The sequence below is a fragment of the Camelus ferus genome, chromosome 23, assembly GCF_009834535.1.
Source record: "Camelus ferus isolate YT-003-E chromosome 23, BCGSAC_Cfer_1.0, whole genome shotgun sequence".
Classification (NCBI taxonomy): Eukaryota; Metazoa; Chordata; class Mammalia; order Artiodactyla; family Camelidae; genus Camelus; species Camelus ferus.
The window spans coordinates 21565807-21590936 of NC_045718.1; the positions used below are offsets into that span (position 1 = coordinate 21565807).

The 25130-nt window shown below is 34.7% G+C and overlaps 1 protein-coding gene across 1 annotated transcript; it reads right to left on the minus strand.

Moving 5' to 3' along the window:
- NSL1 (NSL1 component of MIS12 kinetochore complex) lies at positions 1 to 25128 on the minus strand. The gene is made up of 6 exons (XM_006193282.3): positions 24856 to 25128; positions 22172 to 22250; positions 17100 to 17230; positions 15504 to 15558; positions 3215 to 3282; positions 1 to 1541 (listed from the first exon to the last, which is right to left on the minus strand). The coding sequence occupies exons 1-6, from the start codon at positions 25087 to 25089 to the stop codon at positions 1263 to 1265; spliced, it is 846 nt and encodes a 281-aa protein (XP_006193344.1). The 5' UTR covers positions 25090 to 25128; the 3' UTR covers positions 1 to 1262.
- Positions 25129 to 25130: the final 2 nt, after the last annotated feature.

The following is a 25130-nucleotide window of genomic DNA, read 5'->3' on the forward strand; positions in this document are numbered from 1 at the left end:
TTTCAGTCTTTTATATTATTTTAATAAAAAACACACTGCTGTGTACAAATATACAGATCCCAAGTTGTAACATTAAAATACAGAGTGCCATAAAGTAGTTTTGTAAGTTTTCTTCACTGAAAGACTTTCTGTCACATTTAGACTTTTATGATTACTAAGACATAGTGAATAAAAGAAGTACAGATTTTCCAACCTCATGATTATTAAATTTTCTGCAAAGGAATGAAAGTATACAGTTATTAAAAGGGAAACAGCTAGCAAATTAGATGGCCCTGCCTATGTTGTATTAATGTAACTAAGAGACACAATAAGAGCTATAAGAAACTGTAGTTAAATGTCAGAAGTATAGGCAACATAGCTTTCTCAGACTTCTACCAATGATTCTATACTTGATATATAAACATCCTTAAATGTAAAATACTTTAGTATGATTGCATCTGTATTTGTTCCAGAATGACAATTTGTTTAATGTATTAATCTGATATATATTTTTGAACCGGAATCATCTACCAAAAAAATGAGAAATCCTGAAAAGAAACTATTAGTTCCAAGTCAAATTATGTTTAAAAGTTGAAAGGTCTATTGAAAACAAAAGTGTGGCTAAAAAAACATTGGCTACGTGCCAAGTTTTATTTCTAAGAGAAATTCTTACACAAATAATAATCTTCTTTATCTTACAAAACAAAACCAAAATATCCTAAAATCAATCCCACAAATCCAAATTAGCAGAACTTAGCATAACAAGTCAAAGCCATTCTTGCCATCCGCACATTAATTTGATAAATCAAACTGCATCCAAAAAAACCCCCCCAAACAAAAATCAACTTCATTTGCTCCTATGCAGAACTGATGACAACTTCCAGCCCTTAAATAAAGACAAATGTTACAGAGCTTTTTTTTTTTTTTTTAAAGAAAGATGTATATCCAGGAAACCCACTAGAACGTGTTACTTATGAAACACCATAAAGGCTATTAGGCAGCCAAGTGCTGATGGTATTTAAAGACAATAAAAGTTTCCATTCTTAATGCCCTTTGACGGGCTCTGTGCCAATATGCAAAAAATATGCTTTTCATTGGCTATAGATGATGAAAAGGTGAGGAAAGAAATATAATATTCCATCATACCCAAGCACAGAGCTACAATATTTGTATAAAGGAATCGCTAATTATTTGTGTTTTAAATGGAGTCCCATCTAGGTATTAGGCTATAATCTAAATGTCAATAGTGCCTAATTTTAACTCCCAAGATAAACAAAAAGAGTTTATGTATCAAGATTAATTCTCTTTGGCCTCAATGGATACCATTCTCTCTGCGGGCAGTCTTTAGTTCGCTTTCTCCTCAGCACCAAGTCAGTGGTTTTCCCAGTAGAAGTCTCTGCTGGTGTGGTTTCAATTTGTGTTATAAAGCTCTCAGGTTTAACATCTGGTTTCATGCAACAACCGGAAAAGACTTCTTGATGGACTCTCTGAAGCTGAATAATAGGCTGCATCTTTAAAACTTGGGAAAACCCATCTCCTTGTTCAATTAATGCAGGCAAGGACTTAAAAAGCAAACAGAAATACTCAACATTAATCTCAGGTTGAAACACAAACAGAGACAGACACAAAACTCGAGTATTTCAATTCTTCAGGTCAAGGTTTTTTCTAAAACCTAAGTTTTTCAGTCATGGATATTTGACTTTGCCTTAAAAATACCAATTTTAGCTGAGGAATTTTAATGAAAAGCTAAAACTTTCTTCCTTCCTTCCTTCCTTCCTCCTTCCTTCCTTCCTTCCTTCCTTCCTTCCTTCCTTTCTTTCTCTCTCTCTCTCTCTCTTTCTTTTTCTTTTCTTTTCTTTTCTTTTCTTTTCTTTTCTTTTCTTTTCTTTTCTATTCTATTCTATTCTATTCTATTCTATTCTATTCTATTCTATTCTATTCTATTCCTACAATGCCTGGTAATAAAATAAAACTTTAGCAAAACAGGAGGTAACAGAATCTCAGACCTAAAAATTTAATGTATGAAAGTCCACATTTTAGGACAGTATTTTAGAAATCTTAATCATCAAGAACAGGGATCAGCACATTTTCCAGTAAAGGGCCACAGAGTAAATATTTTAGGCTCTAAGGGCCTTACATCTCTGTCACAATTATTCAACTTTACATTCACTGTAATGTAAAGAAGCCATAGACAATAAGTAAATGAATGTACATGGCTAGGTTCCAATATAGTTGTATTTTCAAAAACAGGCAGCAGGTTGGATTTTAGCCTGGACCACCACAGTCTGCTGATTCCTGATTAAGAACCTGCTATGAGAGAAGTATAAATACCAGAAAATCATGCGATCAATACAAAGTACAAAAGAATGTTATAGAATATGATCAAAACAGGGGAAATTCTGGAGGAATTTAAAAATAATTTTCATATACTAGCAATCCAAATGTTTTCTGTTTGGATAAAATAAATGTCAAGAATATAAATAATTTTATTATAATATCAAAGCTCCAAGTTGGATATGCGGTTGATGGAAGAAATTTTTACAAACAGAGATAAGAGGGAAGTCACTCTGATTTAGCCATGATTTGGCTTAAACTGTCTGCTAACTGAAACAGCTTGTCATGGCCTATCAAATATACACTGTACATCTGCTTTAACCATTAAAGAAAAGAATGTTGCTCATCACCCAGTTACACAAAGGGTTAAGTCACAACCCTATTGATTATTTGTGTCAATACAGTATAATATAATGGCTAAGAGTATAGGCTTTGGAGCCAAATATCCAGGGTTTAAATCCTGGCACAGTTATTTATTCAGGCAATCTACTTAGACCCTCTCTGCCTTAGTTTCCTTCCTTAAAATAGGAAAATAAGAGTACTATCTCACAGGGTTACTGTAAGGATCAAATAAGGTTATATAATACATAGAGCCATTAGATGGTGGGCCTCATCCATACTAACTGCTGACTAAATGTTAGCTGGTATTAAACTGCTTGATGGATTGCTAACTCTCAGAATTAAAAATTATAGCCAGACTTTAAAGAAGCCAGCTATAATACTGGTGCTGAACAAATGGTAGTTATTCTGAATGTTACTGTCACTTAATAAATTCATTAAAGGTCTATATAAAAGACTACTGAGAATTGCTGTTATAACAGACTAAAACACATAGGAATGTTGAAAACAAATTCCAAGCTACACATGTTGTTCACTTTACAATTTAGCAGGTAGCTTTTACCTTCATGGTTTCACTCATCTCCTTAGCTATTGTTTCTCCTCTGTATATCAGGTTTTCTATACGAGCGGCTGCAAAGAAACCACCAAACAGTGTTTTAGGTTTTTTATCTACCACCACGTCATAAAAGGTATGCAGATGCTATCTGGACAACAATCTATTAGGACTATTCACCTTAGCTCAGTCTTTCTTGGAATACTTTGTAATCTATTAAATTAAGTGTCCTATTAAGTTTATCTAAATAAAAAGACTGTGAAAATGTTAGCACAGAAGAGAAAAACTAATAATTATATGTATAAAGCGACAGACAACAAAAGTTGTGCTATGAGTAGTCTTAACACTGTGTGCCCTTAAAAGAGAAGCAAATGTTTGTTCTATGTATTATCTGCCACTGTTTACTATCCTCAAGCACTATCATCATGTTTTCAAATAAATTAATATTTGTATTACTCTGAATTTTCTAAAACTAAAACATATTTGAACTTAAAGTATATAATCACACTACATCGAGAATACCTAGATGGAATTTCTGAAAAAGAAATCTGGAATAATTGTCAGTAATACTCATTTTTCTTTCCTTACATCCTCAATGCTATTCTGATTCCTAATACATTTTATTTTCTGCCAATCTTTGTTGTAAATGTTCATGGCTACTTCATAACAGAACTGCACATTTAATGATATAGGGGGATAAAAATCCTACTAAAACTCCAAGTGAAACTAGAGATAATAAAAATCACTCTATTATGAAGTAATCTACAAATTAGTTTTGCAAAGAGTGGTTCTCACCAGAAATTTCTTAAAGCCTAAGCAAGTAAGGCCACAGCTTTTACTGGCTTCAAGAGATTGGCAAATAAGCCAAGCGAAGAATTTTACAGCTGCAATTTTTCTTTTCTGACTACTTAGCTCAAAAAAGTGAGAACACATTTAGGAAAAAAAAAAAAAAGGAAATGCACAGCAAAAGCAACTGAGAGAAAGTGGGCACTCAAAGGAGAAAGGCAAAGGCAACATGATGGCTTCAGCAAAAGGGTTCTTCACCTTTTCTCTTCCCACAGATTCCTTTGGCAATTTGGTTAAGCCTGTGGACCTCTTCTCAGAATTATTTTTTAACATGTTTATTTTTTAAATTGAGGTATAATTTACATACAGTGAAATGTAGGTCTTACATGTAGCATTCAATCACCTCTGACAAATGTATACCAAAGACATGGGACATTTCCATCACCCCATAGTGTCCTTGTGCCCACTTCCAGTCAATCTTCTACACAAGAAGCAACCATTTGTCTGATTTCTATCATTATACATTAGTTTTGCTTATTCTCAACATCCAGAACAATATTTTAAAATATAATTACTTAAAAATTCTGATAGGTAATACAAGTGCTTCTTCATTAAGTTAAATAACAAGATCAAGCATCAGGTCTAATTACCATCATAAGAAAATCATGATTATAAGTAATATTGTTAGGCATCTGCAACAACTGAAACTGAAAATATCTCTGGCTTCCAGTAGCAAAAAAAAAAAAAAAAAAAAAAAAAAATTACAGGTATTGCTACTACCACCATTACCTGCATTCAAAATCGAAGGAAATGCTAGATTGCAGTTTGAGGTTAAGAAAAACAACAATGTAGTTTTTTTTTTTCCCTATCCAAGTTCATAGCCCCCTATATAAGGACCCTTACCTTAGAATAATATGCTATTTTAATTTCTTTTAAGATTTGGGGAGATCCCTCAAGAGTACTCAGGCAATTATTAAGTTTTCTCCTGGGTATGGCAAATAAATGATCCAACCTTCGGTACCCTTGTGGTATTTTGGCTTCCAGTCAGACCCACACTTATGCTCTCCTCATCAAACCTGCACACCTGTGTGGAGTTGCCCATTCTTTTAATATTTATTATGTATCTTCCACGAACAAGTACCAGCATTAGGTACTCAGAGTAAGGAAAAATGGTCTCTGCCCCTTAAAGAACTTTCAGTTTAAATGACAGAAATGCACAGAAACACACAGAAACAAACTACTTTTTCAAAATCAGCTCAACCTCAAATTCTCAAGTAAAATTTTAAGCAATGGGTCCAAGTGCTAATATGTAAAAAATGTAGTAAATATTTGCCTCATGTTTCCAAATTTGGGGGACACTGTGGACTGTATTTATTGTACATATGAAAGCATAATGGGCACATTATTTGAAAATGTAACATACTATTTAAAAATAAGTTTATCCTATGTTTCCCAACTACACGGACACTCTATCTAGATCAAGGTGGCAGGTATATATCTTTTATGTGTATGTGTGTGTACAAATTTATTAAGCTGCGCACCGTATGTTGTATTTTAATAGACACACATACACACAACAGTGAACAAAATCTTTAACATTTTCTCTAGAACATTATCTTACTTTTATGTATAGAGTAAGGCAATCATTTTCTTCTTCATTGCTATTGTATGACTCTATCATCCAAGGGATTCTTAATTTTTTTTATAAACACATGGTACTTAAAAATTTTTTTCTTCTGTAAACCCACATTGATGGGCAATAGCTGTTTTCTGTCTGTTGCACAAGCAATGACAATGTAAAAAGTGCTGAGTAGTTTGGGTTTGTGTGTAAAATGGAGTTAGGTCCCAGGCTTGGATAATTATGAACAGATTTTCTCACGTGAATGTTTGGTGGAATATTCTAAAGTTGTGCTGGACTTACAGACAGTTAGTATTCCTGGCCCCTGACTACAAAATACCAGCTGTACCCTCCCATTACTGTGGTAACTAAAAACTTCCCTCTGCTTTTTCAAAGGGCCGCTAGGGGGCAGCACTGCCTCCAGTGGGAACCTTGGTGTTCTCAGGCATCTTTCAGAACTTCCCTGGGAAGAAGAACCTCATTCTCTTCATCTTGGACTCTCTAGCGCTGAACACAGTGCCTGACACGCAGAGTAGGTGCTTGATAAGCATGATGGACCAAGGCTATGATAAAGTGTGCCACGGAGGCAGAGGAGGGTGAGGTCAATCCAATAGGTGAACTGAAAGGAGAGTAGAGCTTCACAGATGTTGTAAGAGAGCTGCCTTAAGAGGAATTGGTGCTGGATGGCAGGGGGGTGAGGGGGAATAGGAGGTGGGTGGTAGAGGATGTGCTTTATCAAAACAAGGGAATAAATCAAGAAAGGAGAAAACACAGGAACCAAGAAACATGATCCAAAACAGAAAAGAAGTAAAGGAAATTCCCAGGATGGTGAGGAAAGGAACAGACAGGATGAAAGCTTTGCAGCAGGCCTAGAGAGAACCCAGTCCAGATTAGGAGAGGAAGACAAAAGGTTCCCAGAGGAATAACCCAAGAAAAAGGAAAGGGTTTTAAAAAATGGTTTGTTGGACAACCTTAAGTGTTTACTATAGTGAGAGGAATTTTATAGTTCTGTTGAAGTGTTTGGGAAAGAATTAGTGATCGACACAACAGCAAATAAAGCAAACAGAAAAATAGAGCATTCTGAAGGGGGATGGGAAGATGTTCAAGAAAGAAAGTCCTTTCTGTCTCCTACTGAAGAACATTTACATAGTCGTAACAATATAAATGTTAAATAATACTGATTTTTTTTATAAAAATGAGAGATAAAAAGTAAAGCTGATGAGTGTAGATCATCCTTCTGAGAAACCTGGCTATGAAAAAAAAGAGTTCAGGGAAAAGAAATGATGCATGAAAGCTTTCCCTCCTTGAAACTCTGACAGCCCATTTCTGTAGTATTATGGGTGGTCACACATTGCCAAGCAATCCTATGTAATAACTTCAGCAACCCTGTGAGGGAAGCAGGTTTCATCACCCTCCTTTTTTTTTTTTTTAATTGAAGTATAGTCAGTTTACAATGTGTCAATTTCTTGTGTACAGCATAATATTTCAGTCATACATATACAAACATATATTTGTTTTCATTTTTTTTCATTATAGGTTACAAGATATTGAATATAGTTCCCTGTGCTATGCAGAAGAGCCTCCTTTTATAAAGAAACAGAAGCTGTGAGAGCTGAGAAATGTATCTGAATTGAATGAATAACTGATTAAACATTGAAAATAATTAGAACCCATAGCACATGCTCTTCTATATTCTATACTATACTCCTAAGAATATAAGTTAATGAATGGTAAAAATTAGCTTCTATATAATGAAAATCTCTTGAAATAAATTATGCCTGGTAAAGAATTAAAAATGGAACAAGTCTAGAGTTAAATTTGTTTCAACTATTAACATTACAGTACCTTCTTTTTTTAGTTAAGTGAATTAAATTCCTTTCTTTGAAAACTAAGGAGCATCAGTAATTTTAGAAATAAAACCAAACACACAAAGACTTAAAAAAATCCACAAAGGTGGGAAAACAAACACACAATTAAAAATAATCACTAAATATGTAAATATGCTGTCTGTGAATGTATCAAAAAAGCATTTACCAACATTAGGATCTGCTTAGGAAATTTCAAAATATATAAACTTTTCAATCCCTTACTTAAGATTATTTTAAATGTATTTTTCACTTTTTGTAACTAGTAAGAGCATACAGGTTCTCCTGATATAGAAACATTTGACTTAAGAAGGTCTCACCAGAAGATGGCCTGTCCCTGCCATCCAGGAGGTGGGAATGGGCTTCCCCCACAAGGGTTCCCAATGGCGCTCTCCATAGCCTTGATGGAAACATCTTCATGGCAGCGCTATTTACCTTCTCACCACAAAGGTGTTTAGGAACCCAAACTATTCTCCCCAAATCCCATTTAAACATCATGTAGTGGAACTTAATGGGCATCTGAAATGTTACTTTTATAATATTTTTCATCATAAATGTGTAGTATTTCAGCTACATTATGGGTTACACAGGTCTCTAAAGGGCAGCCTAGAAACTTACCCATTTATAATACCATTTGGAAATTTTTTTCAGGGGGGAAATGCATTTCAAGTTCCAAAGCCTGGATTAAATATCAATTTTTGAAACATAACCACTTGTAAGTGGGTGACTACCTGTAACTATTCTGACAGAGGCTTAAGCAAGTCGTCATTATTAGGAAAAAAAGGAACTAGATCTCAGTCTTCGGTTTGTAGGGTCAGCAGAAGAACTGGAATTATCATAAAGTCTACTACAGAGAAACTTAAAATAGCTCCTTGTCATCACTACATATTTAGTGAAGGACAAAAAATAATAAAAAGGGAGTCTCTTCAATTAACTTCAAAAAGCTTTTTGAAAAAGAAGATCATATGGAAGAATGATTAGTTTTACTAATAGGATCACAAAAGGTGACAAATGAAAATTCATCCTATTGGTAGACAGTTAATCAGAAGATTGCTGCAAAGTTATTAAAAAAAAATAAAGTTTGCTCTTAAAAATGTGGAAGTTAGGCACCCTTGAGTACACTGCCTTCCCTAGTTACTTGCTTTCTAAAACATAGGGAAATGAAAAAGTGGAAATGAAAGATTGAGTAATCAATCTTGTTTTGCTTTCAGGTCACTGCACTGACTAAACCAGGAAACATGAAATTCCAAAAGCCTGCACAAAATCAGAAATTCAGCAAAAAAGCATTAGCTGAGTGCTTCCTATTTCCACTCTACTTTATGAGCATGAAGGAGCAAGCAGGTGTACTATAGGATGTCTGGTTTGTACTAGTTTCTAAAAGGGTAGCTAAGGGTATGTATAAGAACCACAAATTGAAAAGTAGCATCCTTGTAGAAAATGAAACAAAAAACTAAGCAGTGATTTATGACTTTCTGGAAGATAACCTTTGCTACAAATTTAAACGGGTCTGTTTAACACACCTGCCAGGTAGCAGGTATATAATCCTCTGCATCCAATCCCACCTGCACCTCACCACCTCCTACGGTACTGAGAGCTGCATCTCGCTTAAGGTACCACATACTTTCAAACTCCTAGCTTGTGTTATCCGGCCTCAGCCAAGTCTCTAACCTCATCCTGTAATGCTCTTTCCCTCTATTCCTTCCACTACAGCCTTAGTGGTCTTTTGTTCTATAAATACTCAAGCCCATTCTTAACTTAGGAACCTTGTTCTAGCTCTTCTCTCCAGTCAAAAAAAGCTCTTCCTCTTTATTGTCACAAGACAAATTCCTTCTTGCTGCTTGCTCAGAAAAGTGTTTCCAAGCACCTAAACACATCACCCTAGCACTGATGTTACTTATTTATTTTTATAATTGTTCATACTTTTCTTTTCCCACTAGAAGGTAAATTCCATAGAGCAAGGACCTTGTCTGTGTCGCTCACCGTTAAATCCTCCACATTGAGAACAGTTCTGGCATACAGTAGACATTCAGTAAGTATGCTGAATGCATGGGTGAATAATGGTCACGCAGAAAGTATTTAGTGAGCATGGTGCTATATGCTGGCTACATGCAATGCAAACACAAAGTAAAAAAAAAAAGCTCATGGAGCTTTCAGTTCTGTGAGAAACCATAAAGAAATACACAAATACATACTGTAACAAATGTCATTAAGGAAATAAACAGGTTTTATAGTAGAAAACTGGGGAGAGGCTATTTTAACTAGGGTGGTTAGGGAAGATCTCTCTGAGGAGGTAGCATTTAACTGAGAAAGAAAAATTGAGAGACGCCAACTTCAGAAGTACTCGGGAAAAGCATGTGTGAAAGTGAGGTACTTGTAAAGAACTGAAAGATGGAACATGGGGTGAGAGCAGAAAGGAAAGTGCCTGAAATGAAGTTGGAGGGACCAGATCATGTAAGGGAATGATGAGAAGTTTGAAGTTTATTATATATATTTTTAATTGGAAGATTTTAGGATTTTAAGCAACAGAATGAAAGTTGGTTTGTGTTTTTAAGAGTAGCTATGAAAGTTCTACATGTCAAGACTTGAGGATGTGGCTAAAGCAGGACTAAAGAGAGAAATCTAAGAGATAAATCTGTACCCTTAAATGCATTTACTAAAAAATAAGACTGAAGTAAACTATCAAGCATTAAACTCAAGAAGCTAAAAATAACAGAGAAAATTCAAGAAAGCAGGAAGACCACACTAAAGATAAGATCAGAACTCAAGGAACCAGAAAATTGAAAAACAATAGAGAAACTCAATAAAACTAAAAAATGACTCTTTGGAAAGACCAATAAAAACACAGAAACCTAGAACAAAATATCAAGAAAAAAGAGAAAGCAAAAATAATATTAAGAAATAAGCATATGCGGAGTAGAGATTTTTTAAATTATAAGCAACTACTATAGTTTCATACCAATGGATTGAACACATGGATGAAAAAGACTATTTTCCAAACAAGTAGAACCAAAATTTATTCAAGAAAAAAATAAAAACCTGAAGAAATCAATAACCATTAAGTATACTAAATCAGTTAAATCAAACTTCCCCCCAATACACTAAGCTCAGACAGTTGTAAAGAAGAATCTTAACAACTTTTCAAAGAACAAATAATCCCTAATGTTTAGAAACTATTTTATGAGGGCAGCATAACCTTCATAACAAAACTGGAAAGGAACAGCATATTTTATATTTTAAAATATCACGTTCTTTTTTTTGTGACTAGAGATGCAAATTTACTATAGGTAAATATACTAAATATAAAGTATAGGTAACTTTAATTCAAATATATGAAAGAAAAAAATATACTGAGTAAAGTGGGGTTCTCTCTATGAACGCAAAGATAACAAACAGAAAAAAAAAATCTGTCAACGTTAATTCACCATACTAACAGAGTTAGAGACAAAAAGCATATGATCTAAGAGCACAAGGGAACTTTATGAGTGATGAAAAAATGTTCTATATCTGAACTGTGGTCATGGTTACATAGTTATATACATATGTCAAAACTCAAACTGTACACATAAAATGGATGTATTTTATTACATGTAAATTATACCTCAATAAAGTTGGTTAAAGAAGTATATGATCTCAGTTCATGCAAGAGAAGTGTTCAATAAAATTAAACATTTATTCATAATTTTTAAGTATCATGACCACTATCATCACTATTATTCAACATTATACTGGATATACAAAGTTAGGAAAAAGACAAAACCTAGCATTACTTGTAAATGATGTAATTATCGACAATTTTAAAAGATCTAATTGAAACTAGGTAAACCATTAAAACTAATAAGAATCCAGAAAACAAAAATCAATAGTGTTCCTAAACATGAGGAATATTCAATTATAATATGTAACCCCAAAATGTTACCATTTATAATAGCTACAAAAAGATATCTAGGAATAACAACAACAAAAAAAGATATGTAAAAATCTATGTAGAGAAATTTACAAAACACTATTTTTTTCTTATAATCATCTTTATTACATGTTTTTAAATACTTCTCTAGATGCATAACAGAGTATCTATCATATCCATTTCCTTAAATAATACTGTTCTCAATGTAGCAAGCAGGCAGCACTATAACCATCTTTATTACATGTATTTATAGAAACTATTGGGGGACATTTTGAAAACTGAAAACATTTTGAAAAACTCAAAATGACACATGTTTATAAATGGGAAGACATATATTGTTAATGTGACACTTCTTTCCAAATTTATCTACAAATTAAATGAAATTCCAATCAAATCCCAGTAAGATTATTCAAGCAATTTAACAAGTTGATTTTAACAATTCCTATGGAAGAATAAAGGGCCAAAAATAGGCAACAAAATTCGAAAGAAATTGCAAGATATCAAGACTTCTTATAAAACTAGAGAAACTTAAAAAGTGTGGTAATGGTTCAGAGACAGCAAAGTCAACCAACAAAATTAAAAAGAGAGCCCAGACATATATCTGGAGAAAACTCTAATTCAAAAAGATACTTGCACCCCAATATTCATAGCAGCACTATTTACCATAGCCAAGACATGGAAGCAACCTAAATGTTCACCAACAGATGACTGGATAAAGAAGATGTGGTATATATATGCAGTGGAATACTACTCAGCCATAAAAAATGAAATAATGCCACTTGCAGCAAGATGGATGGACCTAGTGATTATCATACTAAGTGAAGTAAGTCAGACACAGAAAGATAAATATCATATATCACGTATATGTAGAATCTAAAAAAAATGATACAAATGAACTTATTTACAAAACAGATAGATCCATGGCATGGAAAACAAACTTACGGTTACCAAAGGGGAAAGGGAGGAAGGGAGGGATAAATTAGGAGTCTGGGATCAGCAGATACAAAGTACTGCATATAAATAGGTAAACAACAATGTCTTAATGTATAACACAGGGAACTACATTCAATATCTTATAATAACCTATAATGAAAAAGAATATATATATATATATGTGTATCACTGAATCACTGTGCTGTACACCAGAAACCAACACAACATTGTAAGTCAAAGAAAGAGAGGAAAGAAAGAAAGAAAGAAAGAAAGAAAGAAAGAAAGAAAGAAAGAAAGAAAGAAAGAAAGAAAAAGAAAGAAAAGAAAAGAAAAGAAAAGAAAAGAAAAGAAAAGAAAAAGAAAAGAAAGGAAAGGAAAGGGAAGGAAAGGGAAGGAAAGGAAGGAAGGAAGGAAGGAAGGAAGAAAGGAAGAAAGAAAAAGAAAGAAAGAAAGAGGAAAGAAAGGAGAGGAGAGGGGAGGAGAGGAGAGGAAGGAAGGAAGGAAGGAAGGAAGGAAGAAAGAAAGGAAAGCAAGCCCGCCAGCCTGCCCAGCAAAGATTTTTAAACAAATGCCATTCATTGTTTATGTATACATATCTGTAAAGTAAAAGCATAAAAACATTGATAGGAAGGATACACTCAGCTTGAAGACAGTAGTTATTTCTGAAATAAGAGGAAGTGGAATGGGATGGTGGAGGGTACAAAGTTTCAACTGTATCCATAACCTTTAGTTCCTAAAAAGGTCTGATTCAAGTTTGGCAAAATGTGAAAAACTCTTAAAAATGAGTAGGTACAAAGATGTTCATCATGTTATAATCCATGCTTTCTATATGTTTGAAATATTTCAAAGAATTTTTAAAAATTCACCTCTGCCTGATGGATATGCAATGGAATGGAAGAGAACAAGAGTGAAACAGAAGACCTTCTATAAAGCATGTCTAGAAGTCCTGGCAAGAGTGAGGGTGACCTAGATTAGAGGTGATAATCGCAAGATGAAGAGGAGTGGATGAATGTGAGCTTGTATTTCAAAGGAATAATTTGTAGGATTTTCTAATGGATTGTGTGTAAGGAGTTCAGAAGAGGAAAGAACAAAGGTTGACTTCCAGCTAAAGCAAATGTAGGTGAAGGTGCCAGTTACTCAGCTGGGGAAAACTGGGAAAGGAACTAGTTGGAGGCATCAAGAATCCTGTTTTATGTTCATCTGATTTCTTCTACTCAGACATAAGCTCTTTATGTGGAGAATCTGTCTTCTTTATCTCCATATCCTGCAAAGTTCTTAACATAACCATACAAAATCATTGTTACACACATTGCCTAAGTAATGCATTTTGAAAACCAGACTGTCTTCTTATTTGAAAGTGTCAGCTTTCAAATAAACTTGATATCACTTAATACTCTAATAATAAAAGGAAAAAAATTTCTCAAGACATTCCCACAAAAATTTTACATGCAGCTTATTCAGATTTTCAGCTTCTATACAAATTTATGCTTTCTACTTTCCTCCTAAGCCATTTTAGTTTCATATGATTTTATCAGTTAAATGTATTATAAGTTATGCAGTATTATAATGTGTACCATTGTAAATGAGATAGAATTTATAATAGGGTTATTATTACATAGCATCTACTTATAAACTACTACTTTGTATTTTAGTTACAGTTTATAAAGCCCCTTATCACATGTGATTCATAACACAATCTTGATAAGTAGGCAGGACATTTCTATAAAATTTAGTGGCAAATCTGGAATTCACACCTAAAACATCAGGCTCAAAATCTAGAATTTGCCATAAAGAAACAGGCTTGAGGAAGTCAAGTGACTTGTCCAAGGACATGCAGCTAACAGAACTGTAAGTTAATTTTGTTATGTTTAAACAGCTGATGCTATTCTAAGCTTATAAACATTCTAAAAATGTACAATGACAAAAATCTCAAAATTTATCCAAAAGATAGATTTCCAGTTACTCCTTTGCGTACTTGTGAAATCAGAATCATATGATAAAGATTTTCCACTAATACTATAAAACTGTAATGGAAGGACTAAAACCATGTAGACCTTCAAAGGCCCATTTAAGTAAATCTGTTTTCCCTCCTAAGATAAAAAGGTTACCAAGTTTCTTTAGAAGATAAGTAACAATACCTAAAGAGTAATACTTCAGTATACTATGATATAAGTTTCAGTTATTATTTTTATGTTGTTCAAAATTAGAACAAGCATGTATCAATCACTGCATTTTGGCAACCATCCCTTTTTACTGAACCATGACAATTAAGTGTGAGGTCCTAGGTCCATTTTTATCGTCAAACACAGTGAATGCTGTGAATTTCACAATACCTTTATGCTTGTACTTCCTTCTCTCAGTTTATCCTGCTGGCTTGGGACATTTCGCAAAGGGCAAGGGGACGTGTTAGAAAGCAGTTCAGAATTCGACAAAGGTAAGGTATTCAAAGCCTTAAGTATAAATGTCCAATACAAATAAATCAAGGTCTTAACTGTTTTTCTAATAGTTCAGAAATGGCACTTGAGTACCAAAGGCAAATTCCAAATGCTCTCTTAGGAAGAGTGTTACAAATTTTTAAATGCGAGAATAGACTCATTTAAAAATATATATGACCCACATTTTCAGCAATGCCAGTTCTGTTGCTGGATTTACATAAGTCTGTATTAATTTTACTTCTCTGTGTTTTAGAGGATGCACCTCAAGGGAAACAGAATTGAGTTCAAAGGCATAACAAGTGTGCATATCTCTTAAGTTCAACATTGTATTTTTACTGGATTTTATTCTGTAAATGATGAGAAACCAATGAAGGTTATCACGCTGAGGAGTGACACCATGAGTGCTTTAATAGTATAACTTTGGCTGTAATGCAAAGAATGATAGCATAATAAAAAAAAATAGCAGTTACAGATGGGTAGGTGTAATAATAGACATTAGAGATTGGGATGGTGTTATAATAGTTTTAGGTCAGGAGAGAGCTTTATAAAAGTCCAGATTCCTGGGTCCCAGTCCTAGAGATTCTGAGTCAGTAGGTTCAGAGCAAGTTCTCAAAATCCTAAGTGAAAAGGGAGCTAAACACTGATAACTCTTAGTGAATTAGAACACCAAAGGGAAGAGACCTTCAAATGAGTATCAGGAACTCATAAAAATTACAAGCTCATGCTTCATTTTTACCGCAAATGAACACTGACTCACCTGGATCAGGGTCATATTTTAGGTCCAATGGATGTACAACAGGGTGGTACTGCTTCTAAACATAATATAAATTAAAACAGATTTAATGTAACCACTTAATACCTTATATAAACATTTTCTTCAGCTAATATAAGCAAATATACTATTAGTACTAGCATTCTTTTGCAAAAAAAAAACCCAAAAAACAAAACTTAGATCCCGAAATCTGTAGGGAAGAGAGAAGAAAAGAAAAAAAGACCAAACTAAGCCTGAATTATGCCTTTTGCAGTATTGTCACTTACTGCATACACTAAGAAAGAGCACCACTAAAAAGCATAAGAAAAGCAATCAAGCAAATAAAAGACACAGAGACTGAATCTTGTATTTATAAAGTACAAGGTAGTTTCCAAATTATGAATAGACTGTTTTTTAAAAGTTCACTTTAAAACAAGTGTTTGGAACTCAGAACTCATACTCCCCTAGAAACTCTATTTTAAAAAGTGGCACAACCACTAGCATGCTGGCGTTCTGAGGCTTATATACCCTGTGACACATTGGGACCACAGCAGCAGAACTATAAGAACAGGAGCCACAATTCAGGCAAAAAGAAAGAGGAAAATGTCCCTCCTTTCTCTTGCCCAAAGTAGCAGGAGCCAGAAAGTTTGTTTTTTTTTTTAAGTCGTCTTTAGTATCCTCACCTCATCCATTTTGTATCACTTTTTAAATTTCCACAGCAGTACTTCACCTAGGCCTGCCAACTTACTTTTATGCAATACAGATTACTAGGAGTTTTTTAGGGGAGGGAGAGGTAGTAATAGGGAGGGGGACACTTGAAAGAAATACATTTTGATTGTATTTCCTGAGGAAATTTTAAAAATGGCAAGGGTGGGGGTGATGGAGTGGGTTATTTCTGGGAGGACTGGCTTCTATGGAAGAAAAAAATGAAAAATTCTGCTTATAATTATTTTTTCTCATGGAATGATGGCTAAAATGCTTTAGATAAAGTACCTACCTTTACTGTCTAGAACAATTCCTGGAAGGAAAGCAACTGGAAGATTCACATGTGAAAGTATGCTAATTTCATAAACTAAGGACCAACAGTATAGCCTAATCTAAAGCAGCATGGATTTCTCATTCCAGAGGCAATGCCATTGCTAGCAAACCTACTTTTCCACCTTATCGCGATTTGGGGAGCAAAACAAATTACTCACAATCCATACAGCAAATTTTGATGTTATGAACAGGTACTCAATCTTCATCATAGATTAAACTAAAGGCTCTTCCAAAATATATTAACATAAATAATGTGCCAAAAACAAGTGACAAACAGGAGGAAAACGCTTAAAAGATAAATTTCTTTTTCCTTCCTCGTCTCAAAATTAGGTTATTAAGTCAACTTCCATCTTCAAATTCTATTTCAATACCAGCTTACTCAAAACCTACAGTGACTTAGAAGAGGAAAAATTTTTACAACAGACGAACAGTAGTAATTGAGGCAGGAAAGACAAAGAAAACAAAATGTCATTTATCCCCACTTGGATCTTATACTCTAATTTTTTTATTGTAGTAAAATAGACATTACATAATATTTACTACTTTAAAGGTAAATCGTCTTACCAGAATTTCTTGCTTTGCTTTTATGGTTTTGATGACACTTTCAAGGATCTTTCTGGGATATTGCTTACGTTTTGTGGCTATGTCTACTATGATTTCATCAAACTGGTCTTCAAGTACTTTGATATCAGAATCTATTTCAAGAGGAAAAAATAATACCAAAAAATTCCTTAAACACATTGTTTATATTCTATATGAAAATGTAATATAAAATAAACTAAATTTAGCAAACACAAAGTCTAAGGGAAACAAATATGACAAGTTAATAGATGCCCCACTTTGGTGATGGATTCATTTATTCATTGAACAATCAGTTACTGAGCACCTATGGGAAACCAGGCCTAAATCAGAGAAATACAAAAATGAACATAACATAATTCCTGCTCTCTAAGAGCTCATGGTTCAGTGGAAGAAACAGATTAACTGAAAAATAATTTAAACGCAATAGAGGTATGAACAAAATGCTATCAGGACAAAAACAATGGAACACTAACTCTGCCTTGGGAATTTAAGATTTTAAAGAGAAAGTAATACTTGAGTGGGACCTTGAAATATAAGTATAGAGCCACTGGATTAAAAAAAAAGTAGGGAAAAAAATAAAAGCGAGAAGCATTTTATGCAGAGGAAACGTATCTGTAAGATCACAGAGTCTTTGAAAAACAGAAAAAGTTCTAACTGGTTACAGGATAAAGTACAAGGAAAGAAGGGTGACAAATATAAAAGAACCACATTGTAAAGAGCATTTAACATCAGGGATGCTAACAAGTTTTGGCTTTATTACGTGCTGAACCAAAGCCGTGACAGCAGCAGTCAGGAGAGTAGCTAGATTTGAAATAGGCACAATGAATAAACGGCAGGAAAATGTAAAAGATGTGGTGACTTTACAGTTTCTCTGCTTTAGCAACAGCTTTCTTACCAGTTGCTTTCCTATGTTTTGAAACACAGTTGACCCTTGAACAACTTGGGGGTTAGGGCTGTTGACCCTCCACGCTGTCAAAAATCCAAATATAATTTCATAGTCTGCCCTCTTTATCCACAGTCTGCACCCGTGGATCCAACCAACTATAGATGATGTAGTACAGCAGCATGCGTTTAGTGAGAGGAAATAAAAAGAAAACCCGTATAAGTGGACCCTTGCAGTTAAACTCTGTGTTGTTCAACAGTCAACTGTACTGATTCTTAAACTCTAGGAGAATAATCAAGTGGGGAACTTGTCAGAAGTGCAGAAATTTTGATTCAGTAGAGGTCTCTGGAATGGGGCCCAGAAACTAAGCATCCCAGATGAAATGAATGCAGGTGATATATCAACTTTATTTTGAAAATCATTTTAAAGAGTAGCAAATATTAAGTATTAAAAATACTAAAGAGCTAGATCCTCGGCTTAACTGGTCTTATATCATACGTGTTCTGCTATGTCAAAGTCTATGCTAGAATGGATCTACTTATTTTATTGAGTAGAGCTTCCTAGGAAGAAGCCTGAAACATGTTATATATTTTGGAAACATCTTGAGACACTGCTGACATACATCAGCAGAAACATATATACCAGGTAAAGGCTGATGGGGTACATCATGTATGGATTTTCATTCGTGAAACAAGTATTTACTAAGTGCAACTAAATTACTTCTTCTGAAAGCATTATGAGATATAATCATGTCTTACTTTGAATACTCATTTAAATAAGCAGCCCCCTCCCTATATTTTGATTTATTATTTAAAAGTTCAATCCCTAGCCTGAAAGGAATATTGTTACTATTTCACAATCAGTTTTTTTAAAAAAAGTCTCCCAGCTAAAAAGCTTCTTTGTATCATGGAAAATGGTTTCTTAGCGCCACCTAATGATAAAGCTACAAAACTGAAATGTATAAATTTGAGCAGGGAACAATTAGTCATTAATTTAACAAATATGTACTGTGCACCAAGCCAAGTATTAAAAACACAGCAAAGAGGAAAAAATATATAATCCCTGCTCTCAAGGAAATTATCTTTTAATTCTTAAATGTGCCTGATCCAACCTTCTGAATTCAAGTCCTTTCAGGGTAGAGGGGCAGGGAAAGAGTTGGTTTCACTTGTGTATTCATTTTTTCACTTGTTCACTCACTTGTACAGTGATCTTGGTGAACAAAACAGACAAAAACCTCCCCCCTTGTGACGCTTACTTATTGATTCTCTGTATTAGATCAGACACAAATCTTATTAATTCTACCAGCTGAACATCTCTCGAGCCCGTCTGTTTCTCTCCTTTCCCACTGTCTTAGGGTAGGTCTTCACCATCTTTCGTTGTATTATGGCAATAATCTCCTAAGGTATGCCTGCCTTGAACTTCTCCCTTCTCCAATCCATCCCCCACCACACAGCTAGCAGGTAGCTCTCTAAAACACAAACTTTTTGTTATAGTAGTGCACCCTTATCTATGGTTTCACTTTCTACAGTTTCAGTTACCCGTGGTCAACCACAGTCTGAAAATATTAAATGGAAAATTCCAGAGATAAACAATTTGTAAGTTTTAAATTATGCGCCATTCTGAGTAGCATGATGAAATCTCATGCCATCCTGCTCTGTTCCACTTGGGACACGAATCATCCTGTTGTCCAGCATACCCTGCCCATTAATCACTTGGCAGCCACTTCGGTTAACAGATCCACTGTCACAGTATCACAGTGCTTGTGTTCAAGTAACCTTTATTTTACTTAAAAATAGCCCCAAAGCACAAGAATAGCGATTCTGGCAATTCAAATATGGCAAAGAGAAGCTGTAAAATGCTTCCACTAAGTGAAAAGATGAAAGTTTTCAACGTATTAGGAAAGGAAAAAAATTGTATGAAGAGATCTACAATAAGAATAAATCTTCTATCCATGAAATTGTGAAGAAGGAAAAAAGAAACTTGTGCTAGCTTTGCTGTCACACCTCAAACTGCAAAAGTTACAGCTGCAGTCGGTGATAAGTGCTTAGTTAAGATGGAAAAGGCATTAAATTTATACAATAATTTGAGAGTGAGGGAGAGAGATCACATACATGTAACTTTCATTACAGTATATTATTATAATTGTTCTATTTTATTTTAGTTATTGTCATTTATCTCTTCCCATGCCTAATTTCTAAACTAAAGTTTATCAAGGGTACGTATGTTTAAGAAAAAACATAGTGTACATAGGGCTTGGAGCTATCTGAGATTTCAGGGAACCACTGGACGTCCTGGACAAAATCTCCCTCAGATAAGAGGAGACAACTGTAACTGCACTTTAAAAACCTTCACCAGTATCCCCTTACCTACAAGATAAGTAAAAACTCCTTAGCATATCCTACAGGACTTTTTGTGATCTGGCCCCAGCTTCTCTCTCTGGTCACATCTGCCATTAGTTTTCCCAATTCACTTCTGACATTTTCCAAACATACCACTCCTCTGTGCCTTTGCACACGCTCTCTTCTTTGCTTCAAATGTTCTTCTTACCTCCTTTCTGTCTAGTACACTCTCATTTATTAAACCTACTCCATTAGGTCTTTCCCCACTTCCCAAAGAGAAACAGTGATTCCTTGTCCATGTCCTTCCATTAACATAGAGTTCCTAAAAGGTAAGGGCCATGTTTTTTCATCTATTTCCCGGAATTTGGCCTAGTGTCTGGCATTTATCAAGTGCCCAGGAAAGAAGGTAAAAGTATAGTTTTCTTAACTATTTCCCCTCAGAGTTATAAGGGGAAAAGGGGACAGAGAATAGCCACACTTCAGCCATCCACCCAGGCTGCCAACCTGTCAGAAAATACTTATGTTAATCTATAAATTGATGAATCAGATTGCTAAAGGCAGTCTGAACCAAACAATAAAGTGACTTCACAGAAAAAGTCAGATAAAGACACAGTAAAGGCTGTGCAGTTTGAAAATACTCCTAGGTGATGCAGATACACTCTGTCTCTCCTACTAAGTGGCAATCACTCTGATATTTTGGAAAATCCTATTTTTTTTTTTCCATCTTAATATATAAACCAGAAAGTGAAATTTGGTGGCTTTGAAGAGATAATTATAATAATCCCAAGGATTAGGTAGTAAAGAACTATCTTAATGTTGAAGAGAATAATTATAACCACAGAGAATTACTTGATAGGCTTGGAATAAGCTCAAGGATATAACTGGATAACCTGAACAGCTAGCAGTGATATCCATCTTTAGTGGTCAGATCTCTGTAATATCACCATGGGGACTGACAAAACACTCTGGTCCTCTTGTCAGGGTATCCTTTCTCCTGGACACTGCTGGAGAATTCTGCCTCTCTTTACACACTGGTCATTCTTTTTCTATTAAATTTTTTCCTTCCCACATGGACCATTTTCTTTCTATCAAAACTTTGATTTCTTTAGATATGTCAACATTATTAGTTAGGGTACAATCTAGTCTTCTCTGGACCAAAAAGAAATATTCTGTCTTTCTAAGGAGGTTTCTCCAAATACGGACCTCACCCTTTACACGGTACTTTTATAGTTTAACCTCACACTTCTAAGGGTACTTCACTATCTACTCTAAGGATTGCCAGTAAAACTACAACTTGATTTATAAAGTATTAATCATAGGAATCCTCTGGGCCTGTGTCTTCATCTGGGGATAGTTCTACAGCATTTTCCAATAAACTATTGACAACGGTGCTTTTGATTAACTAATCAGATGAAAGTCCTGCTGGGAATACCAGATAGCATATATAAAGGATCAAGGTGACCACTGTTACCTTGACTCAGCCTATGACTTCAATAGTCTTCTAGATTAGTTTTCTCTTTTTTCCAGTGAAGGAACTCCTCAAGCAAAGGACTTTAAAAAGAAGTGACACTGAAAATGGGGATTAAGAATTAGCATTCAGAGGGAGGGTATAGCTCAAGTGGTAGAGCGCATGCGTAACATGCATGAGGTCCTGGGTTCAATCCTCAGTACCTCCTCTAAAAATAAATAAAATAAACCTAATTACCCCCACTTTAAATAAATAAAATTTTAATTAATTAATTATATTAAATTTTTTAAAATTAGCATTCAAAATAATATTAACTACAAAATAACACAGAAATTAATGACAGACGGGAAAAGTTAAATCATACCCATAAAGCAACTGTCTGAAGCTTCCTGCCATGCTTGCCCATTAATGCTGACATTCTCTTGCACAGCTGATTCAAAAGTCTGCAACACATTCACAATAGTCAAGTCACTAAAAATAACTTTAAATACTGAATTAAACATTTTGGCAAAATAACAATTTCAGATTTGTGATAGAGAATACAAAGAAAAGTAACACAATAACCTATTAGTGTATTTATTATTTTCAGTAAAGGAAGGTTTCACTTCGACCACTGATTCTACCTACACTCTAGCTCTGACAGCCATTATGCTACCTATGGGAAAATGTGCCGCAAAATTTCAAAATATTATTGTATACAACAACAAAAAGTACTCCTTAAATGAAAAAAAAGAAAAGCTAACAAATTTGGACTCAGTTGAATCTCAAGGGTATTAAGTACTACGAATACACTGAATGAGTGTCAGTGTTAACAAGAGGGAAAATATACATGCTTAAAAGAAAGTGAAATTACTTTCTACTTTACATAGGATTGTACTTTTTTGAGCTGTACACTGAAGTATGTAGGAACAAAATGACACAAGATATGCAATTTGCTTTACAATAGGAAGTATAATAAATTTTTGATAACTTAAATTTTGTGATGATATGGGGTGTCCACTGAACTAGTCTACTTTTTGGTCTACTTTTTGTAAGGTTAAACATGTTCATAATACATTAAAAAATAAAAGACTAAAGGAATTTGGTAGTATCATCCAAATTTTAAATGTGTATTCCCTACAACCTAGTAATTTCACTTCTAGCAATGTATCCTAAAGGACTAGTCTCATAAAAACATAGAGGATGTGCTGGGTACGTTTATTTCAGCAGTTTGAAATTATGAAATATCGAGGGAAAAATAACAAAATCTAAATTCAAAATTAGGTAGGAATGGTTAGACATACAATATATCCATATCACACAATACTTAAAAAGAATGAAGCATTTCTCTACATAATATTGACAAACAAATAGTCAAAGCCATATTTCATTTTAAAAAAAGCAACTTGCTAACAATACAGTAGCATGACACTATTAATGTAAAAAACAAAACAAAAAAAAATTTTAAAAACAGAGAGAGAAGCCAAGAAAAAAAAAGGATTACACCTTCCAAGAGCCCTTCAAAACAGTAAGTTATTTCCAGGAAGGAAGAGGGATAGGAGAGGGAAATTCAAATACTTTTGCTTTATGTTATTCTTTATAGTGAGAATGTATTTTGTACATTTTGTATAATTAAAAATAAGCTTAAATCAAATGATAACTAATAATTATGAGATAAAGTACATATTCTACACTTTAAAGGTTTTACAAGGTAAAATCTGACTTTATATATATACTTTCAAGAATTATCTGAGAATATAAATTGTCTTTGTAATATTCTTTGCACAGTGGTACCAATACTACTTCTTTTAGAATACGCTACTATACTATATGGTTTTAGATAAAGAAGTCTCAACATAATTAAAGCCTCTGCCTTTTATCTGCTTTAATTAAAATAAAACAAGTGAATTTTTTGGTAGTTTAAGTGTATACACCTTTTATCTTCTAATTCACTTTATCATCTACTAAATAGGGTGTAACAGATTAAGCTAAGCTCCTTTTTTTCTGTAAGGTAATTAAATGTTCTAAGTACTTTAGCACTTCCTAGAAAGGGGTAAGTTCTAAGATCATTACACAACAAAACAGTCTTCTCCCAAAAAACTACGAAAAATGTCCTCAAGTATGCCTCTTACTCTTCCCTTGCTTGCAAGGAGGGAATGACTTAAGAGCCAGTGCATACAAAACTGGAATACAGAATCACAACCCAAGGAGTGTTCCTTCATTCTTCCACTTAACCTTTACTTTCTTTACACTGTGGTCATTCACACTCAGAAGCGTTCCACATTTTAATTTTTTCCTACATATAAACAGATTGTGTGCTTTCTTTTCACAGGCACCAATCCCTCAAATTTGTTATGTCTCTTCCCAAAAAACTATCTTCTTCGGGACTCTGCAAAATATTTGAGAAAGGAAGGGGAAATATATTACAAGGGTCAATGTGTGATTCTTAGTGAAGTTTATAATCAAGACAGCGTCTTTCTCTACTTCAGGCATATAGAGAAAATGTTTTCGTTGTCTTTACCAGATGTTCTAAAATAAGCAAAAGGAAAGGCTAAAAGCAAGCCTGGTGACTGACTTCCAGGACTACCCTTTCCTGGAGAATTTCTCAAGAGTCTCTAGACTAGCCACTTTGTGGCTAGTCCCAAAGGAGATGAGCTGTAAATTTAAGACATCACATATGAAAAGCTCAGTATATGAACAAAAGAATGTAAAATATCTCCTTCATTTTCCAACTATTACAAGTTAAAACGGTATCTTGGATATAGTGGGTTAAACAAAATACATTCTTAAAATTAATTTCACCCATTGTTTCTTATTTTTATGTCAAATTACATACGTGGCTCGCCTTGCATTTTTCTATCTGACAGCAGCGGTCTAGGTAATTAACAATGATACCCCACTGCCTCTAGCATCTATTTCCTTCCCTCGCGTTTCTCGGGCTGCTTTCTAACGGAGCAAGCGGCACCGTTCACTCTGTCAAAGCCTGGCGTAGGCGCTTTTTCTGACTCTTGAAACCTGGGGTGTGGAGAAAAGGGGTGATAAGACAAGAGATGGCTACTGGGCCCGTACCCACTGCGCATCTCGCAGCACGGGCTCCCGAATCTCCTCTGGCAGCGCGTCCCCGAGCTTTTGCACGAAGCGGCCGCACAGCTCTAGCATTTCCGTCACGGCCCGCTTCGAGGTGCAGCGCACCCGGAAGTCTTTTCGGGAGGTGGCAGGGACCGAGACCCTGTCGTCTATCCCGGCCACTCGTCCCACGTCCCGCGGAGGGGAAAGATCCACCAACTCAAGAGCCCTCTCCATTTTTCCAGCTTGAACTGTGGGCGGGAACTCTGGGAGCGGAA

What these genes read in the sequence shown, in the direction of transcription:
- NSL1 (XM_006193282.3), bottom strand. Translation starts at nt 25,089, where the DNA reads ATGGAGAGGGCTCTTGAGTTGGTGGATCTTTCCCCTCCGCGGGACGTG. An exon ending in TTCAGACAGTTGCTTTATGG is followed by an intron (nt 17,231 to 22,171) that starts GTATGATTTAAC and finishes CTCTTGAAATAG; the next exon opens with ATTCTGATATCAAAGTACTT. An exon ending in AAGCAAAGCAAGAAATTCTG is followed by an intron (nt 15,559 to 17,099) that starts GTAAGACGATTT and finishes TATTATGTTTAG; the next exon opens with AAGCAGTACCACCCTGTTGT.